General features: G+C 41.7%; 1 protein-coding gene across 1 annotated transcript in view; it reads left to right on the top strand.

Moving 5' to 3' along the window:
• LOC126131442 (probable E3 ubiquitin-protein ligase HECTD2) overlaps positions 1-12604 on the top strand; it is a gene marked incomplete at its 5' end in the record, with an annotated part of 375805 nt that extends 363201 nt beyond the window's left edge. The window contains one exon of the mRNA XM_049915173.1: positions 12036-12604. Coding sequence (XP_049771130.1) covers positions 12036-12300 — 265 coding nt within the window. The remainder of the gene's footprint in view (positions 1-12035) is intronic.
• Between the last annotated feature and the right edge of the window lie 376 nt (positions 12605-12980).

Here is a 12980-nt window from a genome sequence, read left to right as displayed (position 1 = left end):
GAATTCAGAAATCGTCCATGTAAATCTGGTTTAAATGTAGAACGTAGGCCCAGCAACACTCAAGGAAGTGCCTCGGATGAGAGACAGTCGTGGCACTTGAGTGCAGTTTTAAGGGTGCAGTGCCATTGTTCGACCAACCCGTTGCTTTGTGGGCTGTCATATGGATCTTTTTAATACCACAAAGATTGCAAAGAATCATAAAAAGTTCAGATTCGAATTGTTGACCTTGGTCGGTTGTGATGGTGGACAGGCAGCCAAACCTAGTGATCCAAGAAGAAACGAATCCTTTGGCCACAGTTTCTGCTTTGATGTTGGGTAAGGGGACAGCTTCCAACCAACAAGATATTCGGTCTATTGTGGACAGGATACACCTGTGGCCCTCCAATGGAGGTAGGGGACCAATAAGGTTGATATGTACATGACAGAAAGTGCCTTAGAGATGTCAAACTTGCTGAGTGGTGGAGAGGTGTGACGTCCTATTTTGTTTCGTTGACAGGAAATGCTGCTGTGTGCCCATGTTTGACAGTCCCATTTCACATTTTTACACAAAACTCTCAGTGACGAGGCAAGTGGTGGCTCGTACGCCAGGGTGGGCGAGATTATGCAAGGCGTCGAAAACCTTTTGGCACAGCGTGGGCAGGAGCAAAGGCCACAGAATTCCCATGCCAGAGAACTTAGCCTTGGTAAACACATACAAAGACTGTGAGCAGACCTGAGTGTCCTCATCCAAAGCCTGTAAAACGGCGAGGTCGGATAAATCAATGAAACTTGAAATGGCATTGATCCGCCAGAGGAAATCAGCGGGGATGTTCTCCATGCCTTTGATGTAGCGTACGTCTGTAGTAAATTGAGAGACCAGGTCAAAGTGCAGAAGCGTCGGGGGGAAGGAGCCTCTGTCCGGTTGCAGAAGGCGTCCACCAGCAGTTTGTGATCAGTAAGAATGAAGAAAGGACGGCTCTCGACGTCAGTGCGGAAATGTTTGATGGCCTTGTACACCACCAGAAGCTCTCTATCAAAAGCGGAATTTTTCTTCTGTGCTGTTGACAGTTTTTTGGAGAAATGAAGTGGTGAAACTGTGTCACTGGCGTCCGTAGTGATGAACAAATTGGCAGACAGATCAGGGTGGACATATACGACTGCGTGAGCTAAAGCTGTTTTAAGAGCCCTGAAAGCCTCTAGCATGGGTTCAGTCCAACGGACTTGTTTAACATCCAAAGTTTGTTTGCCGGAGAGTGAGTCATCAGCAGGACCAGCACAGTGGTGGCAGAAGGTAGATGATGGTGGTGGTAATTTATAGTACCCAGGAAACGTCTGAGTTCTTTGTACGTAGCTGGGGGTGGCAATGATGTGATGGCCTGCATGTGGAATTTGAGAGGCTGTATTCTATCTGCGGAGACAGTGTAACCCAAAAATGTCACAGAAGACTGATGCAATTGGAATGTTTCTTTGTTGACCTTGACACCGTTGGATGCCAAAGTCTGGAGGACCTGGATAAATAATCTTCATGGTCTTCAGTCGATTTGCTGAAAATGAGTATGTCATCCATGTATGCGAAGCAAAACTCGAATCGTCAGTGAGACATTGCCACGTTTGTGCCACATTCTTTAAACCGAATGGCATGAAGTTGTACTGGAACAAACCAAGTGGCATGATCATCGCACTCTTTGGAATGTCTTCCAGCGCTATGGGAATCTGGTGATAAGCATGTTTGCAGCCAATCACACTGATGCAGTCAATCACACTGAAAATTGTGGCGCCCGATAACATGTGAGTGAAATCGTTTATGTTTGGCATGGGTAATTTTCCATGGCAGTGTAAGCATTTAAACTTCTGTAATCACCACATATTCGAAAAGAACCGTTGTGTTTGGTGACAAGGTGAAGACCAATTGCTGTCCAACGGCTGTAGGATGCCTGCCTCCAGAAGTTCATTAATTTGCTGCCACACCTCATGCAACTTAATGGGGTTGAGGCATCTAACCTTGTGTCTAACAGGAGGGCCAGCAGTGGTAATTATCTTGTGTGTCATTCTGTCAGTGACAGAAGAAACTGAGAATTGCACACGAGGCTGAGTAACGTTCTGACGAGGAGTTTTGAGACGAGTGGGGTGCAATGAGGCGAAGCTGTTAGCATGAGTGGGAAAAGGCAGCACAAAAGTCACATGCCTATTACGCGAGCGCGGCGTGCACTTGTTTGTAAAGATTGGCTGCACATGCAGCACGGAGCGGAGTGAAGCGCGCAGTGAATGGCTGTTGTTAACTTTGCCTTGGGCAACCAGCACGGGTGAGAGAGGTGCTGGCGTCACGTGAGGGACAGTGATGGCTGCCGAGTTGCTTGGCTGGCACGCGGGATAGGGGGAACATTTATCAACAAGCAGGGCAGCTGCTGCATAGTGGGTGTGGTCGTGCTGAGCGAGCAACTGTTATTAGAGACAATGAAACACAAGGCACTGCGCATAGTGGGCGCATGGGCGGTGCGGAGGTCACTGAATGTGAATCATCGCACCCAATGAATGTTTTTGCACTAACCTGATGAGTGTTTGAACTGATGCTTGGCAATAAAGTTCGATCCATTGAAGGAACTGCAGATTGCAGTTTCAACAGCGAGGTGCGGGCCACAGCAAGCTTGTTGTAAGTGTGAGCAATGCAATGTTTCAGCTCGTCATTCTCATGGCAGAACACTCGTGAACTAAATCCCATGTTGCGACAAAAACAGAACAAGGAGAATGGGTGCCGGAGCATGGTATCTGAGTGTTAGACGAGTGGTGTAACAATGAACACTGGACTACGTTTGGGGAGAGCTTGTAATGGGACAAAAAATCCATACCAATAATTGGTTCATTGATGTCGGTGATGTAGAAGGTCATGGGAAACACAGAGAAGGGGATAGGTGCACCACCACTTTCACAGAACTGACAGTTTAACGTTGATGAGTTGACAGCTCATAGGAGAGACTTCATCAGTGAAAAGTTGGTAGGAGCCAATGATCAAGTAATGATAGTCACATCAGCACCAATGTCAATTAGGTAGACAAACTGTGATGAAAAGTCTGTCACGTAAAAACGACTGCTCAACCGAGAGGACGAGTGAGTGGAGTGCAATGTTAGGGGACCGCAGGACTCGGTGTCACTCAGTTCCTGTGGTCAGCGTTTGGGTGTTGGCAAGGTAACCTGCACTTCTTGGCCTCAGCCCCAAAAAGCTTGTGGTACCAACAGTACGGATGAGCTGGATGTGGTGCTGGCGGTGACTGTGATGGTGGGGGAGGCTTTTCCTCATTAGTCTGTTCTGGGACGTAAACCGGTATGTATGGAGCGTGAGCGATTCTTGAGTGCTCGAAAAGAGAAGAGAGTGAACAAGTGCTACCTGGCTGAGTAGAAGGCATGGAAGCAGACAGGGCCCTACCCCTGCCTGCAGTAAACAGGAGGTGCAGTGTCACACAGTGATGGTGGATGAGCTGGGTATCTCTGGTGCAGGAGCGCATACAGCTGATCTGCAATGCTTAGGTGAGAACCGATAGACTCGAATGAGTGCAGCAGTAAGTGTATCTGTAGGTCGGTAGGTAACTTGGCAGACCGTACCACCCACAGGGTGATGTCTGGCATCATGTGTTCACTCACAAGTAATCTGAGGCAGTGCCAAAGTTGTGACGGAGTGCGGTCCCCCAGGTGCTCCTTGTACAGAATCTTGATTATCAATTCCTGCAGCGAGCAGGCAAGTTGGTCCAATATTTTTTTCTTGGTGAACTTTACTTCGGTGGCGGTGGAGGCGAAAGTAGGAGATCACAAATTTAATTCGAGTGGTTGTGAAGGTGTGTGACCAAACATAGGAACTTGGAGTTGTCATCAGTCACTTGATGCAGCTTGAAGAGGTGCTCCACCAGTATGAACCATGAAACTGGATTGTCCTCGTATTGGAGAGGTAGCTTGGGGAGGTGGCCTGGAGATGGAGACAAAGGTGGCTTCGGCGTCTCTTGGAAGGCCTGCGTTCCCGCTGCACAAGAGTTCATGCTGGGATCCAGCATTACCGGAACGGAAATGTTACTAGCACACATGTTCGGAACAACGGCTGGTTGTAAAGTCTCTGAAGATGCCCAAAAATATGACATCGCAGGCACAGTCAGTACTGTGGAAGCAAACAGGCCAGCAGCATGTAATGAGGGCCCATAAACTGGACCGTAAATTGCAGGAATAGCACTGACATTGTCCAACTTGGAAATGATGTGGAAGGCTGGCATGGCAGACGTAGACAGTATTGCGGAAGGAGTGAGCGGTTATATGGTCACAATCAAGGCCCCCTGTGGGTGAGGGGGAGTGGGGCGGGGGGGGGGGGGGGGGGGGGGGGAGGGGGGGGGAGGGGGGGGGGGGGCGGCCTGGAACTTAAAGTGGCAACAACGAGAGTTTTCTGCACACCCTGGCCATGCACCCTTCGTGGTAGGACCATAAAAAACTGGTGAAACCTGTTGACAGTTGCACTGTCATAGTACAACATTGCTGGGTGTAGAGGCTATGTTGAGCGTACTCGTACCCACATAGTCGCGAAATTGGGCCGCCGATCCAGTGGTTTGTTCTGGCGGACTAGAGGCATAAAAATGTCTGTTACTGATTTGTGAGGAAGGTGAGCCTGGCATAACTTGGTAATAGTTGACTGCATGTGCATTTTGCACAAATGGCAGTGTTGCACACAGCACTGCTGTAACTGATGTCATGGCGCGTAGAGGATCAAACCACATGTGCAAACTTCAGTCCCTTTGAACTTCGTACGAGTGATCGATCATCACACTGTTTAGTAGATTGTCCACTTCACTTTTCACTTGTTGTTGTGCATAATCCAGCAAACAAAACCTTAGTCCATTGTATGAGGTAACTGCTTAACACTCGGTCGTTGTGAAGTTGCTAAAGTAGAGGTTATCCTCATTGAAGATCGTGGATCATTGTCCGTTAGCTGTGAAATAGCCAATGGCAGAGGGTTGTGTTGGCCTGGTTGTAAGAGCTGGGCCTCCAAATCTTCACAAAGAATGTTCGGTGATGTAGTCATGGCGTTGTATGTGAAACCTGTTGATTCTATATGACCGGAGCGGAAGTTGCGGAAGACATAGAATTTTTTGTCCGGGGTCACCAATATGGGATTCTGGATATGGATCGTAATATATGTAATAAACAGTTCCCAAGTATTCTATATACACATATATTTTACCATAAAGACTGATACATATGAACACTGCACTAAGTACAAAGGCAGACTCAATTAAACATGGTGGCTTGTCAGAGCAGTTAATGTTCCAAAGATTGTAATTTGTGTGGTCGATGTGACCTATCGACACCACACACTAACGTAGGCCCATCTCTTGGTTTTTGCCAATCAGCACTCATCAGTGACACTGCAACTTGAAAATTCACTTGTCTTACATTCATAGTCCAACTTCTGATGTTGAGCTCCTGCTGGTGGCACATGTGAATGAAATGATAGGCCTGAGAAGAGGTAGGTTGGCCGGAGCCTTCACGAAAGCCAGTAATTCCTACTAATCATCTCCCCAAAGTACTTTTGACAAACTAACAGCATCAGTGGGAAATCACTGAATAGGTGTGGTTTAACACACACATTCCAGGACACCTGCACAAAATACGTTGACACACGTGATTTTATACATGAAATGCCAGGATATTTAAGTTACTTGTGGGCACTGTTCTCCAGAAGATTCTCCACTACTATTAGTTTTCTCCACTCAGTTGTCACCACAAGGCCATGTGTGATTATCTGCTGCACAGAATGATGCAGTATCATGACCAGAAATGTACAAATTCTCTTTCTAGCTTGCCTGCCTGTGTCTCCACCACAACCATAAAGCAGCTCAGTCTGCCACAACGGATATCAAGGGTGCATATGTACTGAAGGACAGTGGTTAAACAGGCCAACTTGGGTTCCTGCAAGCCTGGCAAGCTTAACAGGACCCATTCAGGATGCTGCACCCAACAACATGTTGCACTGTCAATCCAACACAACTAGCCATGTACACATTTATGCAGGTAGTTTCACTGCAGCTCATTTATCATAAGAGCGGGAGCAGCAAAATGAACAAATCAGACTTAAAGAAGGCTGTGGAGAAATTGTGATATGGAGAATATATATCAGTCACAAAAAAGGGGCACAAATTCAGCAGAGGAAAAGTTTTTATTTCTTTATGAGGCAGCTTCAAATAAATCAGAAGGCATCCTGCAATGCAGATTATGTAAAATGTTACTAAACATTTATTCGGGGACCTTGAATATCTTACAACATGACTGTAAATTTGACCAGCAGCTTCTTCACTCCATGAATATTGTGCCAGAGGATCAGGTGTGTGGAAATGTGTGCAAAGGACTTGATGCCATTCAGCTTCTAAATTTATGGCAAACATTGATTGAAATTCGAAAAAAGCCATGGTTCTTTGGATATTGAAAACCACATACTGGTGGCATGCAACAAAGTGTGAAGAAAACTTATGATGTAAGAAAAGCTTCTTCTTTCAGACGTGTAATGTTTAGATTAATTAATATAAAAGATAACATTTGTGTTTGCTAAATGCATTTGGGGAATTTAGAATGAACTATTTTGGTCACTTAGAATGAATTCTGCAAACCTGCAAATGGGTATGATTGGGGTCATATTTGGCTGAAACACACTCAAGTTACAGAAACTAAACTTCCAATACTTACTTTAGTTGAAATTGCTGTATAATAGACTGCTTCAGATTCTTAAGAGCAAACGCTCTTGACTTTCAGAGACGGTTCTACTTGCTACAGAAAACATGTATTAGAGGTGATCTGATGATGGTTAGAATTGAAAATAGCCAGTACTAGTTGAAAGAGGGTGAAGTTGCAGAGGAAACTGTTAATATTGAACTAAAAAACTATCCCAAAATACGCTGGAAAGTAAAAAAGGACAAATAAAATTCACCATCTTCTGGCATATGATGACTCAATATGAATATATATTTCACTGTGCCTCATCCTGTGATACTTGAGTAAGAGGAAGATTTTTTATAAACTTCTGAACTCTACTCATAATAGTACAATGAAAGCGTACAGAAATACCAGCTGTGTAGCATAGCACAGCAGGGAGATGGGCAGGCAAACAGAATTCGATAAGCTTGCATGGCTGGGCTTAGCTTGGCTTGGATTGGGCATAGCTTGGATTGAGAATAGCTTGGATTGGGCATAGCTTGGCTTGGATGGGAGTAAAGCAGCCTACCCCCTCTGCTGATAATGTGCAACAGCTTGCCTGCCTGGTGAACAGGCAAGCATTGTAGGTTAAAAATGGAATGTGTACGCCTCTGAGTATGACATAAGCTTTATTCATGTGATGTAACCATGTCTAACTCTGTAGTTATTGCCACTGTTCAAACCTTTGAGCACCAGTGAAAGTCATTTCGTATGTGATTGTATATGGCTTTACTTTGCAACATCAGATGAACTACCACTGAAGCTTATTTCCCTGTTGAGGTTAGTCCACCCCCTGCTACATGATCTGCTCTCAACCAATCTCCATCATGATCTGCTTTGAACAACACTTTAACCCTGTTTGTAAACTTTTTTCTGACTGTGACATCAGATATGTCACTTTTCATAATATTCTTAATTAAACTACTTCTACGAGCAGTGGCCTTTGCTTATAGTCACTCAAAGCACCTCTTGTGATAATTTTAGGACTGATCTGTCTCATCCAAACCACACTGTCAAGGTATGTTACACTCTAATTTCTGATCATCTAATCCATATTTTTATAAATAGACTATTTCTTTTGTCGCATCCTGCAGGGACAGGAACAAGTTCATTCTGTTGTTGACAACTCTGTGTCACTTATTAATTGTGACTGGAGCATTCCTATGCCAATCTTATAGATCATTTAAGACACCTCTGTTTTACTCATCTTTGGGACCAATTTTGTTCTTACTTTGGTAGTCCTGCACCTCCTATGGCCTTTCCTTGTCACCTTGAGTAACAATGACCAAACATGACTGTCATGCATCTCTCTGAATACCACTGCTCTGCTTGATTAAAAATTACATAACATGCAAACAATATGTTGGATATGTTGGATTTTGATGAGTGTGACATCAGTAAATTGAAAAATTTCAGTGGAATATTTTATGATCTGTTCTATAATACATTAGGCTTTTCCTATAATTCTGGAAATACATAATAGTATTTTCAGAAATGAATGTGGGCAGGGAAATAACATCTTATGTCTCAAAGTGTAATATATTATAACACAGTATTTTGCCTTCTGAAGGTACTTATTGGCCAGAAATTTTATCACATAATTTTATAGTTTCCTCAAATGAATTTTCCTTTTGATATAAATAAACAGTTTGCTTAATACAACTTTTTCTCAAAGTAGAAGTTTTTCTATTAACTGTAAATTTCATTTATTGCAGTTGTAAATACAAATAGGGTATTAATACAATACTTTAAATCCTGTATATGAGGGTTGTTTTTTAAGTAAGGGCCATTTTTATTTTTTAAAAAAGATACAAATACTTTTGTAAAATACTTTTATTTTCTGATTCTACACACTTTTACCTATTTTTCTACATAGTTGCCTTGTTTATTTAAGCACTTGTCATACCGTACAACTAAGTTTTTAATTCCCTCTTCAAAGAATTCGGCCGCCTGCTCCGACAGCCAAGAGTTCACGGCCTCTTTCACTTCATCGTCGTCATTGAAGTGCTGCCCGCCAAGATGGTGTTTCAGGTACCGGAAAAGGTGAAAATCACTAGGAGCAAGGTCGGGGCTGTATGGTGCATGGTCCAAAACTTCCCAGCCAAAAGAATCAATCAAATCCCGAGTCTTTTGAGAGGTGTGAGGCCTAGCGTTATCGTGCAGGAGCAAAACTCCTTTTGTCAGCATGCCATGCCTTTTGTTTTGCACTGCTCTGCGGAGCTTCTTTAGAGTTGCACAGTAGGCATCTGAGTTGATTGTCATTCCTCGTGGCATGAAGTCCACTAGCAAAACACCACACCAGTCCCAGAACACAGTTGCCATAATCTTGCGCTTTGACAGCGTTTGTTTGGCTTTGACCTTGACAGGTGAGGTTGTGTGTCGCCATTCCATCGATTGTCGCTTGCTTTCGGGAGTGATATGGGATACCCATGTTTCATCTCCAGTGACAATTTGACTCAACATGTCATCCCCTTCTTCCTCATAATGAATCAAAAAGTCCAATGAAGTGGCAAATCTCTTCCCTTTGTGGTCCTCTGTGAGGAGTCTGGGTACCCACCAAGAACACAGTTTCTTAAAGTTTAGGTTTTCAGACACAATTTTGTACAAAGCCGATGTTGAAACTTGTGGAAATTCCAAAGAAAGAGTGGACATTGTGAATCTTCTGTCTTCATGAATCTTTGTTTCGACTGCAGCCACCAAATCATCAGTGATCACAGAGGGCCAGCCTGAGCGTTCTTCGTCATGGACGTTTTGACGCCCATTTTTAAACTCTCTAACTGATTGACACACTTTACCTTCACTCATTGCATTCAAGCCATAAACTTCTGTTAACTGATGATGAATTTCTGCAGCTGATAGGCTTCTCATGGTCAAAAAATGTATCACTGACCGTATCTCACACACAGCGGGTGATTCAGTAATCGTAAACATTATAAAGTAGCACAGCGATGCGTACATGTCAGCTTCAGAGCTGCAACTTGCATCAGTGTGAATGGGAAGGATGCCAGCAAGTGGTGTGGTGGCTTGTTGTGGCGTCTGCGTGAACTACGGGACTATATGCGTGAACGGCCCTTACTTTAAAAAAAACCCTCGTAGAATACAAATAATGGACTGAGTAATGATACACAGTTAGTTAGTTAGTTAGTTAGTTAGTTAGTTACTTAGTTTGTTTCATGCTCCATGGATCATTTTGCATGATAAATTGTCATGATGTGGAATGAGTCATTTCATATTCATATTGCAAATTAATTTGTACCCCTATTTGTACTCTAAACATCACCATATAACCCCCCCCCCCCCCAAATGAAAAGAAGATATACAGATTTACAGATTTAGTTAGCAATTTCTACACATCATCCTTTACACATTACAAACTAAGAAATTCTTCTACGGAATAGAAGGAGTTGTCAAGGAGAAACTTTTTCAATTTAGTTTCAAATTTTACCTTGCTGTCTGTTAGACATTTATATCACTGGGTAAGTGGTCAAAAATTTTTGTTGCAGCATTATGCACCTCTTTCTGTGCTAAAGACAACCTTAGTGTTGGGTAATGAATGTCAATTTTTTCTTCTAGTATTGTAATTATGTACCTCATTGTTCCTTTTGAACTGTAGTTGATTATTTACAACAAACTTCATTAAGGAATATATATACAGTGAAACAGTAGTCGAAATGCACAACTCCTTAAACAGATGTCTACAAGACGATCGCAGGTGAGCGCTGCATATTATTCTTACAGCATACTTTTGGGCAATGAAGACCTTCTTTCTTAAAGATGAATTACCCCAGAACATTATTCCATATGACATTACTGAATGAAACTAAGCAAAATATGTCAACTTCCTGATTCCTCTCTCCCCAAAATTTGCTATGATTCTAAGCGCAAATGTGGCTGAATTAAGTTGTTTCAGGAGTTCCAGAATGTGTTTTTTTCCCATTTAAATTCTCATCAATAGGACACCTATTTTGCAGTTTCCACCCTATGTATTGTTTGAACACCATGTGTTACACTTATCATTGATGCATCACCCCTAGAGGTGCAGAACTGAATATGATGTGTCTTTGTGACATTCAGAGTGAGACCATTCACAGAAAAACAGTCAGTGCATCACCCCTAGAGGTGCAGAACTGAATATGATGTGTCTTTGTGACATTCAGTGTCAGACCATTCACAGAAAACCAGTTAGTGATACTTTCGAAAACTTTGTTCACCATTTCTTCCATTTCTGTATGTATACTGGGAGAGATTACAATACTTGTGTCATCTACAAAAAGAACTAATTCTGCCTGTTGTACATAAGACAGCAGTTCATTTATATATATGAGAAACAGTAGTGGACCTAAGATTGAGCCTTAAGGAACTTCATACATGATTTCTCCCCAGTCATAATTAAGTCTCTGGATTCTGTTGGTTGAATTACTACTATGGCTATACCATCAATCCCATAAAACTTCAATTTATCTATGAGTATACTATGATTCACACAATCAAATGCCTTGGATAGGTCACAGAAAATACCTACCGGTGTTATTTCGTTATTTAATGCTTGTAATATCTCGTGTGGCAACATATAAATGGCATTCTCAGTAGAGCAACCCTTCTGAAACCCAAACTGTGATTTTCTGAGGATATCATTGTTCCCTAGGTGAGATACTATTCTAGAATACATCACCTTCTCAAAAATTTTGGAAAATTATGTCAGCAGTGAAATAGGTCGGTAGTTACTGACATCTCTCCTATCAGTTTTCTTAAAGAACCCACTGCACAGAGATTGTTCTTGACATCTAATTCATTGTTAATTATACCTACATTCCTCCACATATCTAAAGGGCATCTTTAATGATAAGTCTATAGAACACTATTTACTTCTTTCCATCAAGTGAAATCATCACATTGATTAATACACCGTACTTGTATTCAAGAGAACAAGGACTAGAATGTGAATCTGTTGGCTTCTTTTTAGTTTTTCTGTTCCTAGCAAGTGGTAGCTCTGGTGTTAAGGACAATTCCTTTCCCCGGTAACTGAGTTACTGCTACCATCAACAGTGACATTAATATTTATGAGATCTTAAAACCTCAGGTTCCTGCTGCCCCTCCTTCACTCTTTGTGGGGAAGGCAATACTGGCACACTTCCTTCCAACTTATTACATTTATCAGATATTCCAGTACTTCAGAATAAAAAATTCTGTATAAACTGTCATTTTGCAAATTGTTTGAAGAGTAAAGTAAGTAAAAAATTACAGAACTTTGTTGTTAAGCTCGGAATGTACTAAGATCAGCATGATAGCTACATATTTTATGTACCAGCAATATCAACTAAATGATTTTTTTTTTCCAGTGACTTTTGGGATGTGCTTCATTCTCTGTCTGATGAACTAAAGAAGAAATTTCTGCTTTTTGCTACTGGCAGTGACCGAGTACCAGTTGGAGGAATGGGGGAAATGACATTCAAGATTACCCGTGTGACAAATAAACCAGATAATTTGCCTGAAGCACATACTTGCTTCAATCAGCTTGTGCTCCCAACTTATGAGTCAAAAGATACTCTTCGTCAGAAGCTCATAATAGCTATTTCAAATGCTGAAGGATTTGGCCTTGAGTGAAGAGAATTAGTTCTCTTGCCATTGTGCCTTTATTATCCCTGTTTGTTATTGCAACTGTTATTCATTCACTCATGCAGCAACAAAAGATTCAATGCCAAGAACAGTGAAGTATGAAACTATTTTGTGAGTTCTTACATGTACATATGAACTAAATGATGCAAATATTCTGCAAATTGTTAACAGTACAAATGAATTTTGGACATGAGTTCTAATTGATTACATTTCTAAAAATATATATATACATATAAAATTCTGTACTGTTGTTTGTGTATGTTGTTCTTCTAAAATCAAATGCTAATTTAAAATTGTGTGTGTCTTGTTGTTTATGAACACTGCCAATATGAATAACAAGGAGATGATTTACAAAGAACAATTTCTTATTTCTGTTTACATAAACAAAACACTATATTCTTTTTACAGAAAAATGTCTAATATATTTTTTCTAACAATGGAAAATCCAGGATGGTTCAGAGGCATATTCTTATAGTAAATGGCAAGTTATTCTACAATGACAACTTTAAAATTAGCTGAAAGTAAACTCAGAACATCACTTGGCACAATATTTTGACAGATATGACTATGAGGCGAAATATGTGCTATGCAGTTTCATAGCTGTTGTCTTGCTTGTAACTCACCAAACTACATTGCAGTCAGTGTCAGAGTCTTCTTGGCTTCTGAAG

The sequence above is a fragment of the Schistocerca cancellata genome, chromosome 1 (genome assembly GCF_023864275.1).
Source record: "Schistocerca cancellata isolate TAMUIC-IGC-003103 chromosome 1, iqSchCanc2.1, whole genome shotgun sequence".
In the NCBI taxonomy this organism is placed as follows: Eukaryota; Metazoa; Arthropoda; class Insecta; order Orthoptera; family Acrididae; genus Schistocerca; species Schistocerca cancellata.
Note: the sequence above shows the minus strand (reverse complement) of the source record. Positions and strands in the feature narration are given on the sequence as shown.